General features: G+C 39.4%; 1 protein-coding gene across 1 annotated transcript in view; it reads right to left on the minus strand.

Annotated features, from left to right (window-relative positions):
* The window catches only part of IL16 (interleukin 16), a 39,558-nt gene extending 16,159 nt beyond the window's left edge, over positions 1-23,399 (minus strand). The window contains exons 1-6 of the mRNA XM_030955598.1: positions 23,124-23,399; positions 22,999-23,029; positions 13,995-14,048; positions 9,555-9,960; positions 1,829-1,965; positions 1,027-1,159 (exon numbers count right to left, since the gene is read on the minus strand). Of these exons, the coding sequence (XP_030811458.1) occupies positions 1,027-1,159; positions 1,829-1,965; positions 9,555-9,960; positions 13,995-14,044 (726 nt within the window). The 5' untranslated portion in view covers positions 14,045-14,048; positions 22,999-23,029; positions 23,124-23,399. The remainder of the gene's footprint in view (positions 1-1,026; positions 1,160-1,828; positions 1,966-9,554; positions 9,961-13,994; positions 14,049-22,998; positions 23,030-23,123) is intronic.
* Positions 23,400-23,825: the final 426 nt, after the last annotated feature.

Genomic DNA, 23,825 nt, shown 5'->3' on the forward strand with positions numbered 1-23,825 from the left:
CAGATGGATGTTTTTTAGTCAAAATACAATCTGAGCATTCAAAAACCTCTGAGGACTAAGTTTAAGAGCTTTCAAAAAAATCAGTACCTTCCAGTTGGAATCTCTGGTTGCTTTTGAGAATATAATTCTAGCATTTAAAAACTTGTAGATAAAACATTCAGCTTTCAAAATGCAGATTTTTAGAGCTGTTGGAAAATAAGTACATGATCACATCTGAATAGCAGTTGATCTTAGGAATAATTTTTGAGTGGTTCCTGATAGTCCTGATTCTGATCCTGTTTCCATGGCACAATTATTTTGGTCCTCAGGGAATCCCAGTTAAAGGAAGAACATTATTAAATACAGACACCATATGGAAACTGATATAAATAAAACAAAATGCCAAATTTTTGCTCAGTGTTAGTCTGCAGGAGCTGAGACAGGAGCACTGTCAGAGCACGTTCAATTCTGTTTGGAGATGCAAGACCTATGGAATTCTAATTTTCCTTTCGGACAGCAGGTGGGGGTATTGCCAAGTAGCAAAATCCTACTAGGGCTTTTCCCTTAGAGATCTCCTCAGAATTAGAAACACGGAGAAGATCCTTAAAGAGGAATTTTGAAAATTATTTTGCAGTGTTTCACTTGCCAAGTTAGCTAGCTTGAAAAGTCTTTGCTATTAACTATGGATCCTAGATTCACAGAACTACTTTGTTTGAGGGCCTGCTCTCTGGCTTCTCTGGGATTCATGGATCTTCCCTTAAATCCATTTCTGCCTTTCTTCAACTTCTAAATGGAAAATTAATATTGGCAAGCTGTGTGTTTCTAAAAGAAGGGTTTGAACAGCCCTTGCTAGAGTTTCCCAGAGCCTTGGCCTCCCCACAGCCTCTGTTTATCTGGGAAAAAGCTATGCTGAAAGTCACCAGAGTCTGACCACAGGAGGTTTTGGGTTTTGTCATGAAAGGCAAAACCATCTTCAAATGTCTGATGAACAAATTCCCCTCCTCTCTAAAGTAAATGTCCCATCACCTCACAGTTGCTCATGCTTACTTTGTGAGCCATCATGATGTTCACCAGCCGTGTTGGTGGGGGAATGAGAGACTCAGCATCCTTTCTGGACAAGTCTTTCAGTGACTGTACATTTAGTGCTAACAGTTCATCCCTTGGGCTCAGGCAACCATCTCTTAAAGGAAAAAAAGAAACATTTGTATATTATTTCACACAGAATAATATCTGCCTGTTCCATGTGCTACCTGTCTCACTATCTGAGGAGTCAGCTGCAGCTCTCCCTTTGCCTTGACCTGGGCTGCCATGAGGTGCCTGGGTGTGTGACACACCCCATCCCCTGCTAGGACTTTTCCCCATTGCTGTTCTCTTCTGCCTAGTCCTGGTGATCACTGGCTGCCTGATGATCACACAGCTGACATTCAGGCAAGATATTCCTCCCTTCTCACTGTCTTGCACTAAAAAATTGATCAAAGACTACATTTACTTCCTGTCACATTGGCTCACATTGCTTCCCAGTGGCCTTGTGGGACTGATGCCAGCCTACACTGCCCTTTAACAAGGGATAACCATTTGAAAACCTGATGTTATGTACACTCTCTCTTCTTCCAGGTTCTATTTCTTGGTGTAATTGAGCAGCATAGATCCCTGAGTGGTCACAGTTTTATTTTTCTACAGTCCTGACCTGTGTCTCCAACTGGAAGCGATGTAAGGAATGATTCCCAGACATCATTTCTTTTCTCTGGAACTGAGCTTCAAGGCATAGCTTGTCACAAAAAGCTGGTTGTGCAAACTCTGTGCAAACACACGTCTCTGTAATAGCCAGCTAACTCCACATGTACTGTACCTGTTTGCTGGACCTTCAGCAGGCACATGGCTGCCTGTTAACCCTTTCCAGAAAGATGCACATCTCGGACTCCTGGAGAGCTTCATTCCTGAGCTGCTGTTCCCTGACGTTGAGCACAGCCTGCAGATGCAGCTGTCCTGATCCAGAAGATGAAAGTTTGCATGAGCAAAAATGTACTAAAGCTGTTAAAAGTTACTTACACTTATTCTGAACCTTTTTAAGAAAGGCATAGAACCGGGTTGCCTCCCAGGAGAACAGGAGCTTTTAACACTGTCCATTTGAGAAAAAACAATGGAGTTACAGAGTCAGTGTTTTACAGAAGTTATTATCCTTAGGACTTCAGTGGCTTCTGGCTACAAGAGGGAATAATTACAATATAGTGTCCCTTTGCATGAGGGGAAGAGAACAAATAACACACTTTTCATAGTAACTGGGTAAACTTTGCCTATGCTAACTATTGTAAGAATAGACAAGGAGGAAAATAAACACATGCCAGAAAATTAAATTCTCTGGAAAACAGAAGAGGTCTGAATGGAAAATAAGTAAAATAAGTGTATACAAAACACTAGAAGCTCCACCCCTGCTGCTGACTTGTTAAGTGGGGGCAGGGAACCAGAAAGGTCTGCGCAACAGTGGAAAATTTTTTGTCCACTCCAGACTGGTTGAAATTGCTGTAGTCTGCATTGCATCTGGAGGACTAATTGTAAGCATGTCTTTAATGCAGTTATGAATCATTAACACAGGGCCATTCAGAAGGAGAAGTAGCGCTTTGAGACATATATGGAAAGCAAAGAATGGAGCAACTTAGCACATGAAGCACAACACATTCGACTAGGAAATACACTCCTGTGGCACAAATGTGAACACCTAAAAATTTTAAAGAGACGAGGAAAGCTGGAAAGTTAGCACACAATTTCTTTTCCATTTGCTTAGTATTTCTCCTGATTCAAGAGAATCATTCATTTCTCACTTATTCTGCTCCCAGCTGAACCCACCTCCTCTGCCCTCGCCAGCCTCTCCATACTCCACAAAGTGAAGAGGGCTCTCAGTGTATCCTGGATCCAGGCTTGTTCCCAAGAGATTTGTGTGACTGAGGTATAGATTTCTGAAGGGGAGGCAAATTTCATATGTTAGGACAGGCCACAAAGCATAACAGTGGTCAACTGTCTGTGTTGCTCCCAGGGCCCCTGGTCAAAGTGCATAAACTATTTCCAGTAATCTGTAGTCCTCTGAGAGCACAAGGAAAGCTGTGTAGCCACTTTCACCATCAGTAGGGCTTCATTTCCTCCCTAGGCAGAGCTCATCCAGCCCTGAGGATGAGAATCATTGCGCTGCTTCACCAAAAATCAATAGGTATTGCATCATTCCTAACTGACAGCAAACACAAAATGCAAATTACAGCAATGTCAATAAAGGTCATTATCTTTCAGGCTGACTGCCGAAGCCTGGCTCGCATTCTGAAACCTGCCAGAGTAAATCTGTGAATGAATGAAATACTTAACTTGGGGCCCTGGGCTGAATTCAGTAGGTAATGGGTAAGGGCTATACTTGTATTGACTGACTCGTTAAGTCTGTGGGTTTGCTTACATTCCAGATTGTCTGCCTTTGATGAGGAGTGTCTGAATTTTACGAAGCCTTTTTTGTTCGTGAAGAATTTTTCTGGTGAGTAATATGTTGGTAAGGATATAAGCATGGACAGAGTTCTATCTTAAACCAGTTGGCTTGAACTCTAATATTAGTTTTGGAGCTTTTATATTTACTTTTCACCCAAGATAAATATCTTGGGAAATTCTTACTTGAAATCAGGATTACATTATGTTCTTTTTTTTTTAAATGATCTTATGGCAGTTCTTTGAAGTCTTCGGCATAGTAACAAAATAAAGAATAACATTCTGATGCCTTAAAATTTGAGACCTTGAGTAGCAAAAAATAAGAGTTCTCTTTTCTGTTTGTTTACACTGTCCTTTATTTCAAGTAAGATTATGACATTACAGGTCAGATTCTGCATACATGGAGCATCCATTGAAACTCACAGGTTTTTCAATAAGGCGATGTGCTTGTTGTAAAACAAGAGAAATGTAAGATAGATATTAAAGATAGGAAATTATTCTGCCATTTGGCTGAGTATTTCTGAGATGCCAGCTGCTTGTGGATTCGGGCTGTTATGAAAGAATAATGGTATTTAAACTCAGTGTTTAAAAAAGTAATTTTCTTTCTTTTTCCTCTAGTCAGAATTCAAGTTTTTGGACTTGCCGGCTTCTCTTCTTAGGAGTCCCTACTCTTGTGAAATGCTCCCTTGAAAGATACACATATCTTCTCACAGACACCTGTCAGACACACACAACTTTGCACAGCTGTTCTCCACACACTTCATTTTATTGATTTTCATAGGCCTTTTCAGACTGTCCCCAACTCATCTCTGTTAAAAGCTGAGTCCTGCCTTTCCTATAGCTTGTTCACAGTATATAGCTACTGTGTTCATCATATTTATAAATATCCTCCTAATTAATTGTCCAAAAGTGTTGTGTGTCTGCCCAGTTACCCAGGACATCACAGAGAGCAGTGGGTTTGGCTCTGAGGTTTTTCATTGCAGCACCATGAAAGTCTTTTGGGGAAGAGATTGTATTCTGTACAATGGGACATGTGCCAGGCTGGAAATTCTGGGTTTTATTGGGACATCCGTGTGAAACATCACCAAATCAAAACTGATAAGAAGATTTTTCCAAGAACTGTAAGTTGCATGCACTTAGTCACTAGGAAAGTAGAGGTTAAATCCCTTGTGCGCAGCAGAAAAATCCTGGGAACAATTTTTGCTTAGATTTTTAGTCGTATTACCCATTTGGGCTACATTTCAAATTAGCTCCATGTCTCAATCATTGCTGCAATTCATTTAGGTGAATTACTTAAAAAAATAAGTTTTTATTGGTCTATGGACATGTGGCAAATATCTGTATGTTGTCAACATCTGTATTTTTTGGGTCCTGGATATAGATCATTATATTCATATCCAAGTTATTGCAACATGACAGAAAATTAATAAAAGCTGTTTTTCAGAAAAAGAAATGTTTGACCAATTCTTGTGCGCACAGTCAATTTGCTTTGGGTTTCATTCTTTAATATTTTTTTTTTCCTGTCTCTGATTATTTTATGCATAGGGATACTGCTGGTGGTTCCAAGAGTAAAGACAGTATTTATTTTTACATCCTTTTCCTTTTTAAATTGTTCTGTTTGTTTTGAGAGGTGATTTGTAGATCTGAATACAGTGAATACTGAAAATTTGCTAAAAAAAGGTTGTCAGGTTTGAGGTGTGGTTAGGTGGATCCTAGGTCAGCCTTGTCTCTTCATTATTAGAACATATATTTAAACATATATTTTTTGCCAGTGAATAAACTCTCTGCTTTGTCTTTCAGCATTTCAGGACTCTGAGGAAACTTTTATCTGCATTGTATGTTCCACTCAAAGCAAAATTTGTATTTAAACTGAGTCTGCTTGGCTGACAGATAAAAAGTAAAGGACTTTAAGAGCCGTCTGGAATGTTACACAGGTGAGAATAGATTCACTTTTCTTGTGTTTTTTCTGGAAAAAGAATTGGTACATCCAGGCCAACTCTCTCTTCCTGTTCCTGTTTTTTGTCACCCAAAATGCAAAGCTTCTGAGGATGTTTTTATCTGCCATTTAAAAGATTCTTTTTTCCTTCATGCTTTCATTAGACATTTCTAACCAAGAGTCCCATCTCAAAACATCTCATTCCAGATGTTGTTTAGAAATAAGGGTAACCATGGCATCTGTGGAAAACTGAAAAACTTTTGTGCACTCTTAAAGTAAGACACAGTAGTTAGATTGTCTGAATTGAAATGTTATACAAGGCTAGTTCAAGTAAGGTCTTGGACTCAGTTAACCAAGTGCATGACAATGAGCTAATTGACTGCTGGTTTAAAAAAAAAGGAAAAAATAAAAGGAAAAATATATCTAACAGCAGTACAATAATTTATTAAAATATTTAGTTTTTCTGGTCTTTCACAGTCTTATGACTGTGAAATGGCTGGGATTTCTGAGAGAATATGGTCTTTGGGGATTTTCTTCAAGGAGCAATTTTTTTCTGTCTCAATTCTGACAGAAAGAGCCAGAGTGTCTCTGGCATAAACTCACTCCACTGGCTCTGACGTACCCTAGCCCAATGCCTTGGTCTTTTAAAAGTATTTATAGTAGGTGTAATTCATTTTCCCAGCAGCATATTCCCTTTGAAACCAGTAAAATGGCAGAAGCTGGAAAGCCAGGATGATGCAAGGAGCAGGGCATGAGATCAAGCTTTGCCCTAGACTGACAATTCAGCACATCAGGTGTTACAGAAGGACGTTTCCCCTGTCATCTGCCCTTTGGTGTGTTTTCCTGGGAGCCTTTGCTGGCCTGCATTTTGCACCACATCCTCTAGTAGTGGAACAGCTCCTCTCCCAGCTTGCTCTGAGGATGACCTGGTGATGTGCACCAAAAGCAAGGAGGCTGGGCAGACAGAAAGAGAGGTGTGAAAACTGAGGAGAACACATAAATATCTAAATAAATGCAGTCTCTTCTCCTGGCTTTGGTTTTCCATCCTGCCCAAGGGCTTGTGTTTGAGACATTACAGTCTGTTGCCATAGCACTTGTGCTGGTACCAAAGGGCCAGCTAACTGGTGTTTGCATCAAGGCAAGTTAATAAAATGATATTCTGCTGATGACCAAAGGAGAAAAATTACCCTTTGCCTTTTCCCTTCTTCAAGCAGAGAGTCAGGGACTACAGGAAGAAAGGGTGCAGAAGTTTTTAGAACCAAGTAGAGCCATGCAGTCAGGTCAGCTTAGTTCCTGCATTTGTTTAATCAGAATTCAACTCTTTTCTATTCTAGTTTATTCTAGGTGATATTTCAGCCCTGCTATGAGCCCCACTGTAGCTCTCAGCACTTCCCAGGGTTTTGGGGATATTGGGAAGATGTAATGGAATGCTTCTTGGAGTAGTAGAAGTGCTTCTTGCAGCAGCTCTCACACTCAGCACAGCCTGCTGTTCTCTGAAGGAGCTGATATCATCTGTTCCTGCCCAGTTCTCCAACAACTGGAGTTATTTCCATCTGAGCAGGCAAAGACATCTTCCACAGTGTCTGCTGTGTCCATGCTCAGGGTATCAGATACTGCTTACCATTTCTTTGGTTTCTTTTCTTTCAGGCCATGTGAAAATTGCTGATTTTGTGAGAAGCAAATTGTGAGGAGATCTGCTTGTTTATACATAGACCAACTGGCAGTCCACCATACCCGACCAAGCACACCTCATCTCAGAAAGTGTCTGAACAAGTGACAAGTGATAAGGAATAGTCAGTTTAAGTGAATAGTGGGTCACAGGAGCCAAATGAATTAAAAGACAGTTCATCTGCTCTCACTACTGACAGAATATTAGAGGAGGAAAAAAAGCCTCTTTTATTTAGTCCTGCAACACTGATTTGCTAATAATTTATTGCTTATGGTGTATCCCATGCAGTCAGTAGAGTATGGCTCAGAGAGGCACTTAAGGTTTTCAACAGAAAAAAAGGAATTTGCATTTTGAATACTGATGTTACAGGTTCCCCCTTACTCTGGAGAAGAAATGCACAGGGAGCATTAAATCATGCAGCACTTTTAGGCATTCTTCTCTCCTTCCTTGTGACAGCAATATTAAGTTGTTTGGTTCTGTGGGAGTTATTAACACCTTCAGAGTCATGCTTAGGGCTGGAGGTGCTGGAAAGCAGAATAATGGAATATCCTCAAGAACACCACAGAAAGAATGGAATCAATTTTCTTGAACAAAGACAAGGATTCTTCAGCTCTGAGTCACACATCATGAATTTCTGAAGTGTCACATTTAGATGGAGGAGAGAGAATTGCACTGGGACATGAAAAAATGCCTGTTTGACTTCTTAAAGAGAGAAGGCTTAAGCTTTGTAAGGCATGTGGTACAGAAGATTGTTCTGACAGGCTTGTGCCATATTGAAGGTAGAGATCACTGCTTCATACTCCAAGGGGAAAGCCTCAGCAGCACAGGACAGGGTTGGTGTGGCTGTTACCAGTGTTCATCCTACTTAGCAAGCCAAGATAAGACTTCAGAATCACTCATTGATCCATGACTCTGAAAGGTATGGAAGATTAGCAAGTAGCATTTGAAGAGGTTTAGATTGCTATGAGAGCTCTGGAGTGGGAATTTAATGGTACTCATAGTCTACAGCAGCACTAAGCAACCCAAATGCTGCTGTGAGGGACTAAGCTGCTGACTAATTTATGTCAGCATCTGACACATGCTCTTCAGTGACACTGATGCTTCAGCCTAAGAGTGGATTTGTATCCTTAGCAGTTCTATTTTATATGTGCAAAGGCATTGTGGGACTTACTCTGTCCTTCAAATCCCTTTTTTAGCTGCTTGCCAGCTATAAAAGCAAACAATCTAAACTTCCAGTCTGAGATAAGATACTGGGGAGTTGCATGTGGATATGGATCACAGCAGTTATTGGAGCCCTGCACACACAGGAGATGTGCAAGGAAATAGACTGTGGCAGCTGACACACACCTAAGTGCTTCAGCTTTTGAAAAGAAAAGATGGGGAGTGCACAGAGGCCAGCTCCTCCTTCACTCACAGAGGCATCAGCAGGGTGCATAAAGACTGTTTCCAAAAAGTAGGAGTTGGCATGTTTTTGCAGGGGACTGAGTGAGTTTTGGGACTTGGGTCTTATTTTCTGTCAGAATGCAATAGCAAATTGGTTTGGTTTTGTCTACCTGCAGGGACTTTGCCAAGGGTGGAAACACCTTGCATTCATCCTGCTGCAGTTTTTGTGATGCTGGGCATGCTGTGGTCATCATCAAGGGTAAGGGGAGATTCTGATTTTCAGTACCTCTTGTGCCACTGTGTTTTTAGATATAGATGTCTAATTTTAGCCAATATATATTTAAGTTATGTAAAATAAAATAGAATATACAAGGAAAATTATTTAGGTGAAAGAATCAGTTCTTTTAGATAAGCATGTATCTGCACAGATAAAAGGCATAAGGTAATAAAGGAGGTGCCAGGATGACACTTGCAGTGAGGTCCCTTTTACACATCACAGCAACAGGTAGAGAGAAAGTGGAAAAATGAGGCTATCCTACTGAAAGAACTTTCTAAAGCCATCTAAAATATATTGCTCAGACTGAGAAATTGTTCAGATTGTTAGGGTTCACATAGCTGATTAAAGAATAGCATTGTAGTAAGAGGCTCTTAGACTTTTCACATCTCTAGGAAGTGTGACATCTCTGGTGGTTTTAGAGCCATCACTACCTTCTTCCTGAATAAGAGGGAAAGAGCATCTGCCTACTGAATCTCCTGTGTCTGACACTGTATTAACATAATTCATGCTTGCCTGGCTTGTGAGATATCATGGTATCACACTACAAGAGCACTTTGCTACAGTGATAGGTTTATATTTTGAGCTGAAGAATCTCTTGCAGATAGAACATGCCATCTGTACTTGTCTGAATACTGATAGTGGCCTAGAGGCACTGATTTCAGCAGGCTGTGCATCAGCAGAGTGCAACAGCACAGCAGGGAAGACATGCCTTTTATGCAGAGCAGGAACACTGCAGGTTCATAGGCTCTGAAAAAGCCAAGTAGAACCCTAAGTTCCTGAGAAATAGTAATTAATCCATTTAGGAATTACTGCAGTGGGAAACATTACAATACACAGCACGAGTTGCCTACCTTGGTGAGGAACTTTCTTCTCGTGTTGTTGCAGTTTTCATTTGCTGCAGCTTTGGACTGGAGGATGCTGGTGACCACACTTGGAGGATCAGGTGGGCTGTCCTCTGCCTCTGCTGTGCATGGTAGCTGAGTTCTGGGACAGCAGTCAAAATCCTCTTGACCCCAGCTGGTAGAGTTCTCCAAGGGATCAGGGCATTTCTCATCGGGACTCGACCCATCATCGCTGGTTTTGGCATTGCAGAGTATGAGGGATCTTGAAATGGAGCGAAACTTTCTTGACTTCCTGTTCCCAGCATTGTTCTTTTGATCCATCTTCAGAGAGCTGCTGCTCTTTTTCCTATCATTCTCCCATTTATGTGGCATGATACTTTCAGTAGTTTTCTCTGCTTCTGTGGTGCTAAATATCCTCCAGGAAAGGAAATATAAAAGTAAGTTGTAATATACTCTACTTTCTCCCACTTAATAACCTACGCTACTGGAAAGCCCTAATGAATAAATCGAATCAACAGAGCCTTTCAGTCTGAGAACAGCCACGTGATATCTCATGACTTGCTAATTCTGCTTCTGTGCAGAGCTCTCCTAGATCCTCCTTCACCTTTTCATTCTCTTGCCATGTTACCCAAGCAGAGTGGAGTGCTTTTAATAAATGTTTCTGATGCTGCCATTGTCTGCTTGCTTTGGGCATCTGCTGAATTTGCATGTTGAAATCCCAAATTGAAAAGGAAGATACTTTAAAAGCATTACTCTATCCTCCTAATATTATTTGGAAAGAAGAAGCTCCTTCTGAAGTTTGATTCATGAAACCACTATAATTCAAAGAAGATTAATCAAATTGTCAACTCTAAATTCTCTGCCTGGCACATCCGAGTTGTAAGTGGTTTAGCAAAAGTCAATCTTAGCCTTGAGAGAGTAAGGGATGTCAGGCTGCCATAAAACTTCCACCTTTGCGAACCAGAACTCACTTTAGACTGTGCATTTAAGAGTAACAGAGGGATCCAGTGAAGCACTTAAGATGTGAATATCTGATTAGGGATTGAATTCTATAAAGGAATACAGCTCCAGTACATCAATCAAAAAGTGTCTTATTACAGAAATGGTTTATTTCAGCACATGATTCAACATATAAAATTAAGATAAATTGGAAAAAATATATACAATCAAAATATAGCAAAATTTGGAGCTTTTGTAAAATGAGTAACATAATGAGCGTTTTAAGATAACAAAGTGGTTAAAACTCTCTCAAAAAAGTTTTCTGGAAATGCTGTGGTCGATATGTGTCAGCACTGAAAATTCAACAAGAGGTCATCTAAATTAATTACTTTGACTCTCTCACCTAAGTTTTATCATAATATTTACTACACAAACTTTTTTATTATCCTCACAGAATCTAACTGAGGCGAAGTGTTGCCATTCTAGAGAAGATACCAATTGAAACATAAGTACTTGCATAAATCAAAGATGCTGTAGGTGTTATACACAAAACTGAAAATCAATATACTTTGAAAAGCACTTTCAGGTATCCTATTGAGAGAAAAAGTTTATCCATTGTGCTCTAAACTGGGTTGTTGCATTTGGTTTGGGGTTTTTTTCCCCTGTTTCTATGCAGAATTAAGTAGATATATATATGTGCACTTTGTACCTGAAGTTCCACTGGTGATACAGAAATAAAGAAGGCAGATTTTCTAAAGGCTCTTTACAGCCACAACAATAAACACAGGCCTACAAACTCAGACCAAGCCAGGATAATAAATCCAAGTCAGCATGGTTATAAAGCTGCAGGATTATTTTTCTTGTGTTTTTTTCCTTATACAATTAAACAGGAAAAACAAAAGCAGATGATAAATACTATGACACTAAGCATCTGCCTAAAGAAGCTATATGGCATTGCTGAAGAAATCCACAGTTCAGCATGGATCAGAATGAGCTTGAATTTGTAAAAATAAAAGAATTTTCAGGTGCAGCAGCGATGTCCTAGGGAGAAGGATGTTTATTTGTGCAGTCTTTTCTGGTGTTTTTGGATAGGTAGTCCTTCTTCAGCTTTCCATCATATTTTCTATCACGCCAGTCCTATTATTGCTCAGCCCTTATGTCTCTTTTCCCAAAACAAAATCCCTAATGCTTCAGAAACTTGTTCCTTGATTATTGGAACTCCAGGGATTTCTTAGCAAGACGCTATTTCAAGTTTGAAAGTAGCCAGAATATGTCAAGTTCCCCAAAGCTGGTGTGCTTTCTGCCCCTCTCTGTGTTTCTCGGGGATCCTCCCTGTTCCTGTGTGAGTCTGACCCCGCTGGACTGGAACAGGGCAATGGAAGTCCCTGGGCTTCCATTCTCATGGAGTTCTCATGGACATTGGCATGAGGGAAGCTTTCAGGGTCAAACTGGACTTGCATATTCTCCATCCCCTTCAATTCACAGAACATTCTACTTTTTTTTTTTTTCAGAGTAGCCTCTCTTATGAATGATGAGTTTGGTGTGATTGAGAGCTGCCCAGCAGCACAGCCACATTCTCTTCCTGTGACACAGAGCAACAAATATAAGGTTTGAAGATCTTGTTTGTGACTTTTTAAAAATGCACTTTTTAGTGTTTTGATAAGCCCAAAGCCTTAGTCTACCATCATATACATGAACTAAATTTTTGAACTCAGAAATCCCTGTTAGCATCTCCACTGTATTAGGAAATTAATCTTGTTAAGCCTGTGATGTTGTGTTTCCTGTATGTCTAAATGTAAAAATGCAATCTGGCCCATTAGACCAGAATGTAGAGTTGAAAAAGAAAGAATGGGTGGGGTGAAGGAAATTTCTTCAAGTCTCTACTCTCAGCACCTGGGTAGGAAGCAACAGAGCTGAAGGTGAGTGGAATGTGTATCACTTGAAAATCTGATATAGGGATCAGTGGTACTGGCAATTGCTATTAGACACTAAATGTACCCAAGCTGCACATTCAGACCTAAACAATCCTGCCTATGTGGGGAAACTAAAAGAATGAAGACTTTTCATTCAAGTATTTAAATTTTGTACAAACATTAAACACACTCTTACTTTTCTCAAAGAGGAAGAATTTTAAAAGAGCTATTAAGCATTTGGATAGCAGAGGGCTTGACAGCTTAATGGTCAGAATGCAGCTCTCTGGAGACTGGCATGCCAGAATGAAGTCCTTCCTTGCTCTGCCTGAAGCTAGGGGGCTTAAGGGAGAACTGCCATCTGTACTAAATGTCCAAGAGGTGCCTCTCTGGCTCTGCTAAACATCTGGGATGCAGGGACGATGGAAGCACCTGTTGAGACAGTGAAGGAAACATGGATCTAAGTGCATCCTGCTTTCCCATCCCCCTGTAATGCTCCTGAGGAATTTTATCTTATGCAGAGAGAACTCTTCGCCCTGCTCCATCAGCTGTTTCCTCCTCCCCTGCCCCCATGAGAGCTCCATCCACTCAAAGGCCAAGTTCTACCCTAAATGATTTACCTAATCCCACAGTGAGGCAGGGGCTGACGTGAAAATAAACCCACTAGACCTGAAGACTTCCAGTTAAATACTTGCTCTTGCTACAAGTATTAGATCACAAGTCCTAACTAAGGGAACATTCTTTCCAGAGCTGCTGATTCAGGGTTGCATAAGTGACAGAAATATAGGAGGTACCAAAAACATAGTCTATAAGTTTTCCAATAAAAATAACCAGAAATGCTATTTTACACAGCATACAATATCGCAAGTACCAGAGAAGCTTTATGATTCATTGCCATCTTCTACTAAATTTAATTTGAGATATTGATGGCCATGGACAATTACTTCAAAGTCAATTCTCCAAACCATTCATCTTTTTCTCCAGTGCACTCACTGCTTGTCATTTTCTTTTGCCATTCTTATACCTCCAGCTTAGCTGATGGAAGCTGTCTGTGGTTTGTAATGCAAACCAAATGTTCCTTCTATGTTTCATTTTTTTCCCCCAAGCTTTATTTTTCCAGCCTTAAATCTTAAAAGCCCAAACTCAGACTGTCTTCTGCAAACAAAATACATGATCTGAGCTGTAGCCATTTGGTTCAAATTTTTTGGTTGGACATTAAACCAAGCATTTACAAGATACAAATAATTTGGTGTAGCTCCCAGATGTGAATGCTCTGCTGTTAACCAGACAGTAGGAAATACAGGACTTTACTAGCAAGAACAAGATGAGTTTTACATTACCAAGTGCTAGCAGCATCCTCTTTTAATCTAGATCTTGCATCCTAATTTAATCTAGATCTTGTGATCTTACTCAGATTCATTGCTGCGCAGTACTAGTAACACTGAAGTGTTGCAGATGTCTAGAGCTTCCCCACAGCAGGTAGAGCTAAAGATTTGGAAGTTTTCTAATAAAGAGTAAGAAACTCTCAGAGAGTAGAATTAAAAAACGATAATTAAAAAAACCCTAATGGTAAAATAAAAATTTAAAAGGAGGAACTTACAACAGCGAGGCAGACAAACCTGACTCCTGCAGAAGGCTGTTCCTCTTCATAGGCCTGGCAAAAAAAGACAGAGTGAATAATTGAAAACACACTCTCCTGGTGCCACGTGACTCAGTTTCAGTAATTGTGCTCAGTACATTGGAACGGAGCTATTGTTTCCTAATTGAAGAAAATGTCAGCAAGGCTAGATAAACAAAAGCAATGGGATGCAGTATTGGGGAAGCTCTTTCCAGCAGGCTCCCAGCTACCCGGACATGGCGGCATTTAAGGAGTTTGTGTCATTTGTTTTCACCCGTGGCTCTCTGGTCCAAGGTTTGATGGGGTTGAGGCATGTTAAACCCACCTGAGGGGAGTTGGAGCAACAGCAGAGTCTGTGCTAATCCAGTGAAGGTTTTCTGTTGTAGGCTGAGATGGCAAGCAAGTTTCTGTATTTTTTCAGCTGATATTTTAACATTAAGCTTGTAAGAGCTCCGTAGAAAAATTCTGCTCCAGGAGCAAAACATAAGAGGTGCAACTTTTGAATGCCAGACCCCTGTGTTGTTCACCTTGAACACAATCTCTTTAACCTACCAGTTCTTAAATAATTTTCTCTTTATGGGCTAGACTGCAACTTTGTGATCCCATCTGATCAAGTACTCAGAAAATGGTTTATCACATAAATCATGTCAGTCCCCACCTGTTGATCCTCAGTTGTGCTCAGACAGACAGGTAACAAAATTGCTGCAAAAACCTGCTTGCTCTCAATGAATTCGTGTGATAAGATGCATAGGGTATTTGTTAATTTGAAAAAAATCCTTAAAAGAAAACATTGTATCTGAAACAGTTAATATTAGTCTATTGAAATAGTCAGGCCTCTTTAGAGTGTTCTCACAAACCATAAATCTCCTGCTTTTCAGGAAAATGTGATCATAAACCTGGCTCTGTCTGGTCATGGAAATGGTCAATATGAAAGTGCTTAGGTACCTGCTGCCCTCTGTGTTCTGTGTCTTGAATGTTCTGGTTTTATTGCTCTGTCAGTAACCTTGGAAAGGAGAGAGGAATTATAGAAGAGGTTTAAAATATTGCACAGAGAGGGACTCAAGTTTAGTTATCCTATGGCTTCTAGGTAAAACATAGACTGTAAAGACAAACATCTCTCCCATGAGAATGATTCCATACTGGGAGGAAAAAGGGAACATGAAATCTCTGCTCTATACAGTGTGTACAGGAATCTTGGAATACTCTGTCCATGATAATACAATTTTGGGCATTCTTTATTTTAAACATGTATCAAGAGAATTTGACATAATTTTCCTAACATCCATGTCATTGGGATATTTTTTCCCCAAAGAAATCTTCGCTGAAGGACAGAGGTTTTACCTGACTGACTGGTTAACAAACGACATGGAACATTACCCAACTCTTTCAGAAGAACAAAGCTTTGGCACTGACTAATGATCAACAATTATGAAGTAGCTTTCCTGGAAAGGAGGAGAAATAGGGAGCTGATTTTTTATTTTGGGAAAGAGTTTGTCGCTGTATTTGAAGAGAGAGCACAGTGGCCTTGTACATAAAATGAGGTTTTATATGTAGTGCTAGTACTGTAAAAAAGAAATATCAACAAGGAAGCAAAGCCACAGACTGTTTACCACTTTACTGTCTTTCACTACAACACACACATGTTTTTGTTTAGCAATAGAGAACTCATTCACACAAAATCTCAACAGTCCCTGAGTTCTGATCCAAGCTGATTGAGCTGGAAGCTCAAAAGCATTGGAAAGCTTGCTTTATTTCTTCCCATTGTCACATGCTTTTGCATTTCCTGACTGTGGGCTGAATAATGTAGTCCCTAAGCCACTGGGAGTTTTGTTCATTCCAAGTCTGGGCTTCTGCCAGAGCCAGCAGCAGAAACATAAATATCACAAGGAGGGGCTGTTTTTTCATGTTGCTTTACTCTAACCTTTTCAGTTTTTTCCATCTTCTCTGTACAGTAATTGTTCAGTGCCCAGTGGTGAACAGAAAAGCAGGTTTTTAGAAGCCATAAGGAAAAGGAGAAGGAAAACTTCTACTGTGCCTGCCTCTTGCATTAATGGTGTGCTTTGATATTGGATACTGTGGTCAATCTTCATTACTTAGCTCAAAGGTATTGTAGGAGGAAAAGGGCAATGAACACTGATCAGAGGCTGGAATTTTGTATTAAAAGATTGACATTATGTGGACTCTCCTATGCAGAAAGGGACTACATTGATAAAAGTTTATGAGATAATAGGAAATATAAGGCAAATCAGTGTGGTTTCTTTATTTCCTTCTCATGTGAGGTACAGGAAAAGAATGTGGTAAAATAAAGAGTGTTCAAACAAATAAAAGGAAATACTTAAAATCTAAACCATAATGAATGTGTGGAACAAGAAGGCAGCAGAAATCATGAGCACTTTGAAGTTAACTGTTTTGTCTTTGATTTCAGTCTGACAGACATTTTACTCCAAGAGGTGAATTGATGAAAATATATATCTGTAGATAATGGGAATAGCATACAGAAGGGGCAGCAACTCCTGCTCCAGAATGAGTCAAACAATGCAGTTTACAGGTAGAATGATACTCGTGCCATGGGATAGTTACCATAAAATGGAGTAACTCTTCTGATGTCTGGAGTTTGTATCTATTGGCAGTGGATAAAGGCACGAGAAGAGCCACTGCACTCAATAGTTATGGCAATTCTTCTCTTTTGGGTGACTAAAATCTGGATGTGTCTGGAACTATAGCAGATACAGGAGCTGATCCCTCTTTTCTCCAAATTATTTTCCACATACACAGGTTTGGGTTCTAGAGGACAAATATGCAGACTATTCAGTACTAAATATTTTGCCTGTTGCTACTGGTGATAACCTTTTCCAAAAAGGAATGTATAAATTTAAACAGGACATTAGTACTGGGCAAAGCAGATTTAAGTAGTGATGGAACAGCCTCAGTCCTGATCTCCACCCAGCCCCAAATACTGCTTCTGTTCTTATGAAAGCAAGCCAATAGTTTGGAGTGTTCAAGTTTTTATCCTGTCCTTACATTGCTCAGTAAACTGATAATTTACTTTTGCCTTAAACACAGCCACAATTTTCACATTTGCCATGTTCCAGACTACAGCTATGTTGTAAAGGACAATCCATCCCCTCACTGCTGCTAAGCCAGGCTGGATTAGTCATCTCTGTCTTGGGTTTCATGGCTTTCACACTGCCCTTCCATCCATGAAAACATAGCTACATGGCACGTTGAGTCACCATGTTAGCCCAGCTAATCCAGTATCCTTCTCCAGCAATAACTGATAGCAATTGTTTTAAAGGGATTAACTTTAAAAAAAAATCAAGATAGAGCTTGCTTTCAGGACGAGTTTCTGATTACCTTGGTAGAGTAGACTGGCACTATGAGGTTTTGTATATTTGTTCCAAAATGCTTGGATATATCATGATATGATATGATGATATTATATGATTGATATGATATGATATGATAGTCTTGTTTTAGCAGAAGTTACAGCTGCTCCATCCTGGATAAGTATTGTGTAATGTCAAATTAGGTAAATCTCTTTTTAATTCCTTTCATTATTTAGTGCCTAACTTATGCCAGGAAGCACAAAGATATTTTTTCCCTTCTACACATGAAATGAATCCTGTGTAATAGAACTGTAATTTATCCATTTCTGGTTCCCATTAAGCTTTTGATTTCAAGAGTATGTGCAGGCAATGAGTTTCATGTGTTACATATAAATATACTTCCTTGTAATTGTTTGAAATTTGTTGCCTCTAAGATTTGTTCAGTTCTTGTGCTAGGAAAAATATTCTGATCTTCACATCTCCGTGGAATACTTTTGTCATTGATCTCTGTACTGATGTCATCCTCTGTCTTCTGCATACTTTTATCTTTTTGTCTTCTGCCCCTCCTTTCGGCTTCACACTGCTTTTATATGTTTGAAACTCTTCCTTTTGCTTCAGATCCTTTTTGAAAAAACTCACTTCCTTTTGTGAACTTTATTACCTGACTATTTTATGATGGTATCCAGCTCTGCAACCTCCTAGACTATTTTCAAGTGAATTGCTTTCCTGTGAATTAAAAAAAGTTCCTAGACCTTGTCTTGCCAGAAACATTTGTGTTTCATGACTTGCACTCCCACTCTGTGATTACTGACCTCTCTTGCTGCAGTGCCCCAGAGATGAGCAGTAAAATACTGCTTATATAGTTCCGTGCAAGAGGGTCTAATAGTAAGTGTACACCCATAAAAAGTATTTTTACCTCATCTTGAGAACATATCCTTGAACTCCATGAAGAATATGTTACTTTATGCATACAATGCTTTGTTTACAAAGTAGCCCATGTGATTTACATAAGTGATTGTGTTAAGAGTGTGTGATTGAAAAAGTCCAGCACTATGAGTGTCAAGTTTGTTGGCTGTAGCCATGGAGGGGTGCATGAGGCAAAAATTGTACCCTTTCAGCTAAGTGTTGTGCGCTGTATTTTTATTTTAATATTTTTATAGTGTGTACATAGACCATGTGTGACATTATGCTGGGCTTTGAGAAACACTAAATATTTATGTCAGCTATGAAGCTGCTAAATATCTAGTACTGAAGGAAAGGTCCATCTCTTTTTTTTTTTAAACCATTGACCAATACACAGCTTATAACTTAATGCAGCACCAGAGTAGTAAAAGCATTATGTGAGCTCTCCTGTATGGTGTCATTTAAATTTAAACAAATATTTTTAAAAGTTATGACTTTAGCTTCTTTCCACATAATGCTCCTTTTTCATCTGACTTAGTATTTCCTTTAATTTATAGTTCCCTAAACTGTAGGCATACATAAAGGCCCCTTTACTGAATGAAAGGAGAATTATCAATAGCCAAACTATGAATTATAAGGAAAAAACCATAAATGGCAAAAGAAAACTGAATTGACTCTACCTACAAAAATGATAAAAAAAATTTCTCTTTATTTTTCATGAGTTCAGTTAAAAAGTATATTTAGACCTGCCCTTTTTTTTAATCTGTTATTGTGAATTCATATTGGATTTTGTCATATTTGTGGCTGCTCCCTTCTTTACTCCTTGAACAGATGTGAATGAATGGAAGTACTGAAAAGGTGAATATACTTAGTCCACCTGAGAGCCAGTGGCAGACTTTGGTCCAGGCACCACTTGCTCCAGCAGTCTGATCTCAGGCTCACCAGAGCCAGGGGCCTGTCATCCCTTAGCATTTCACAGGTAACATGCGTGGTCCTCTCTGGGTGGCTGGGTTGGTTGGGTTGGGTTGTCTGTGAGGGCTTTTTGTGGGGGAGAAGGTATTGCAGAATGTTTTGGGGTGTTATGGTTTGGTTTGGGCTTGTTTGTTTGTTTGTTTGTTTGTTTTTTCAGTTACCTTTGTCAGTGATTGGTGGTGAATTACACAACTTCTTCTCTTGGATATTAGTGGATGAAGAAAATGACTTTACCACATTTGTAGAGTTGTCATTTTAAGCACAAGGCTTAAGCAGTAGCTATTTCTGAGTATTTGTCATCCCTGGAGCTTGGCAGAGGCAAAGCTACTTAACACAGGCTGCTTCTTAACTCTGCCTTAGAAAACTCTTGAGGACCCTCCACATTTCTCCTGCTGTGCCTTATCTCTAAGGCTGTGACAATCAGAATGAACCTGAGCAGACAGGTTTTGTTTATGGCGTTGAAGATAACAGTATAAAGTTCCAATGGCAGTTCTCTTTTTTTTTGGCAATACTGTAGCTTTTAACGCTGACTTTAGTCGCAGTGCACTCCACGTACGTCACTCACCAGCATTACAGAAAAATCAGGGTATTTTACAGGTTTCCCATGAGGGAAACAGTATAATCTGTCACATAAATAGGTCCCTGGTAAGGCAGAAAACATTATGCTTTGAGCGCTTCATGAGATCTGATGATCATAGGTGTGATAAATGGTGCTGGGGTCAGCTGCAGCATCCCAGCCTAGGTCTAGGATTTAGTGTTTGTGGGAGATTACTTTGCTTCCACATTTTGAAATCAGCCTACACCTCCAGAGCAGAGCTTATCTAATGTTAAGCAGTTTAGAGCTAGTGGCTGAGAGATCTCAGCTGAGGATTCCTGATATGGGATTTGGATTTTTCTACAGAATCAGTTCTGAAGCCCAACAGTTGTTTTTATAATTAGCTAGTATGATTAACCTGTTGGAGATAAAATGTTAACCTGTAATTTGTACTGATGAAAATAATTCCTACTCCAGCTAAAACTTATCTTTTAAAATAAGCACCAAATCTGAATGTAAAGACATTATTACACCAGTCTTGAAAACTTGCTAAACTTGCTATACACTCAGATAGATTGTTATGCTGCTTAGTTACCATTTCTTTTAAACATCACTGTGTCCTCATTTGCCTTTTTTTCTGTGTTGGCCCAAAAGAGCTTGACTATTGCAGTTATGGCACAGTAAATACTTATGATCACTTCCTCAGATTTTTTTATAAACATCAGTAGGAGGACCATGGAGTGAAAAGAATCATGGAAGAGCAGCTATAAACTGGATTGTGGGACAGACTTTCTGCCTCCAGACCCAGGGCTGACTTGTGACCTGACTCTCTGGAAAGGCTGGACACACTCAAAGGGCTGCTGTGAAACAGTGTGCTGAGGTTCAGCATGGTCCATCTCCTAGAGCAGCCTTGGTGCACGTGGACACTCAATGACCTCGACCCTGCAGCACAGATGTGCTCAGGGAAGTTAAATTTTTCAGGTGTCCTTTTCTTATGTATGCTCATTTTTGATCCAGAGAATACCTAATAATGATTTCCATAAGAAGTGATGCTATATTCTTTGTCTCTGTTGGATTTCCCAAAAGAAGCAGCTCTTCTGGGATTTAACTCCCAAGTAATTGTCAAAAAAATCATGTTCCAAGACAAAAATATGACCACCAATATTACCCAGGATTTTCTTTCTCTGGTTCTTTCTTTTTTATTTCAACACCTTTTAAACTGATTATAAATGTCTTTTTATTCATTGACTGAATCTTTAAAGACTCTACTCAAATAAACAATCAAGAATATCCAGACCTTTGAGGGTTGCATAAGTTGAGGGGTTTTTTCTTATTTCTGTCTTATAGAAAGGACCCTAAATACATAAAATAGGTATCAGAAAAACATTAAAACTTTGACAATATCAGTTTAGCATTAATCTTGGGCAGAGAAGTAAACTACTCATAACTGAATCTTACCAACCACATCTAATGCTCTATAAAGCAGTAAAAATCTGCCCCAGCTCTGAACACTCTAATTGAGTCTGGAGATCTCCTTCCAGCTCTGATGGTGACCTGCTGGTTTGACCCAAGGTTTGCTTTCCTCACTTCTGAATCCTTGTCCTCATCAAAGAAGGAGGGTCATGGCCTTGTGGTCACCTTCTTTTCTGGACGTGTGGGGTGACAATTTCTCTGATGAAAAATACTGGAAGATAATTGTTTGTTGTTTGTTTTTTTAATGGGACGATGCACAAAATAATAGCTACTCCTAGAAAACAACAAGAATTTGCTGTTGTCAAGTAATGATATCCTTTCAACTCACCTCCTATATAAGCAGAATCTATTGCATACAAAGCTTATTCCATATGATAAGGCATGCAAGCTATCTCACAGGGTGCAGTATGTGCCACACTGTAATACAGAGAGCAGAAATATTCTAACAGCAGGAGGCAAATTAAGCAGCAGATCACAGTCCTGGTGCTCTCTAAGAGCCAGGAGCTGTAAAAGCAAAGAGATCTTGCCTGTCAGGTCAGTCCTTCAGCACAAATGGAGGCAATTTGACAGCCCCACAGCTTTATGTCAGGCTGGTACCGTGGGGGAAGAGGGGAGGGTTTTGTCCAACTCCACCCTGGCAGCAATCCTGCTCCAAAGCCCTGCAGTGAGTGCGTGTCCCAAGGCTCTGCTGGCCAGGAGCTGGCTCCCAAATCTGGGCTCCCAAATCTGGGCTCCCAAATCTGGGCTCCCCAGCTGCACCCAGCAGGCTGCATTGGCAGCCGGGACAGCACATCACCTACACCCTGTGCTGCACCAGCCTGCACCTCTTTCTGTGGGCTCACACTGCCTCAATCCGTTACTAATGAGGCGCAAAATCACGGATCCTATTAAGTGAACACTGCATTAATAATGCTGGCAGGGTTTCAAGTCTACAGATGTTATTTATAATACATGACTAAACAAATATGTATTCCCTTTGAGACTCAGACTCAGGAGCAATTTACTGATTTCCTGTATAGGCTAGTTCATACAGAGATTTGAGTAAATACTACATTTGAATGTCTTGCTTGGATCTATGCTCTGGAACTGTAGTAGACAATCATATTAATGTTTAATTTTAAAATTATTAGAAAATTTGTTTTCAGATTATTAGATATTGGTGCTATCTAGTTCTCATGGAGGAACACGTTTTTCTGTATTGCTTCTTTAAAGAAAAAATAAAATAGTCAAAGAATATAGCCTTCAGTTACACAGCACAGTGGAAATGAGTAGAAGGGTTAAAGAAAATTCTGGAAAAAAGGGACTTAACAGAAGCTAGAAAAAATGAATTAAAACCCCATATCCTCTCCTTTCTATCTAGTTTTGAAATTAATTAATCTTATTTATGAAATTTAATTGCCAATGAGATATTTTGTAGTTTTAAAAATGCTTCTGAGTAATGAATCATTTGATCTTGATGTGATTTTGTTTCTTTTCTGCCTCTTAATAATAACAATATTGCAGGTATACAGGGGCCTTCAAAACTGAAGAAAGCTGTGAACTCACAAAGATCTCTGGTCCACTCTGCAGGCTTTTATATACATTAAGACAAAGAGAAGAAATCTTTTACAGCAAACCAGAAGTGTCCTAAATTAAGGTACTCCATGAAGAGGATCTTTGTTTAATTCATAATGCTGATCATTGAACAATAATAATCTGCTTCAAATTTCTCAGACAATTTAAAGACAAACCAGAGATAACAGTGAATAGACAGACAAAAACATAATTTGTGACATACCTCTTATCTGCTTATTCTTCTCTTTCAAATTCTGAAATTAAAGCAGTTGAAAATAACACATACTGACATGTAAAAAGAGCTGACTGCATGATGACTAAATAATTTGCTATAAAAATATCACTTACCATTGACATTGCCAAGTATCTTCTTATTTAAATCTGTTATTATCATGCCTTCTTGGGTATGAAATATGCAGCAGAGTCCATTCCCAGTGTGTTAAATACTTGAGAAAATAATAAATGCAGTGTAACTCCACAGTGTTTGGATATTTGACTGTAACTCCTAAGCATTCAAACTGACTACTCAATATAACAACTTTTCCTCTGCAGAAAATGCCTTGCTATTTGCCAGCAAATCTTTAATGCTTTAGATTGGGTATTTCCAACTACCGCCCTACTTGCTAGGCAGATGTGTATAAAAGAGATGTTATTTCACTGAATCAACCACTGAGATCGTAACCCTTTTCCTGTACCACAAACAGAAATATAAAACCTCAGACTTTCCTTTTGGACTTTTACTGACTTGTGTCTGTTGTAAGAAAGCAAAACACAACTAATCCGAGCGCCAGTGTATGGAAAATGTGTTAAAACGTTTTAGATCATCTCACTGCTTCTCATTCCTGCAATTCATTGGTTAACTGGCTCCTTCTGTGTTTATGTAGTTGCATGGTACAAATACAACACCTAAACTTCTCGCCTAAAGTTGAAATGATTCATTTATTACTTTTTACGCCACCCCCAGGAAAAAAAAAAGAAGGAAGAAAGAAAACACACAGTGCTCATTTAACCCAAGTGAGTGAAAACGTCTTTCATAAGGTCTGTAAGGGC

Source organism: Camarhynchus parvulus, chromosome 10 (genome assembly GCF_901933205.1).
Source record: "Camarhynchus parvulus chromosome 10, STF_HiC, whole genome shotgun sequence".
Lineage (NCBI taxonomy): Eukaryota > Metazoa > Chordata > Aves > Passeriformes > Thraupidae > Camarhynchus > Camarhynchus parvulus.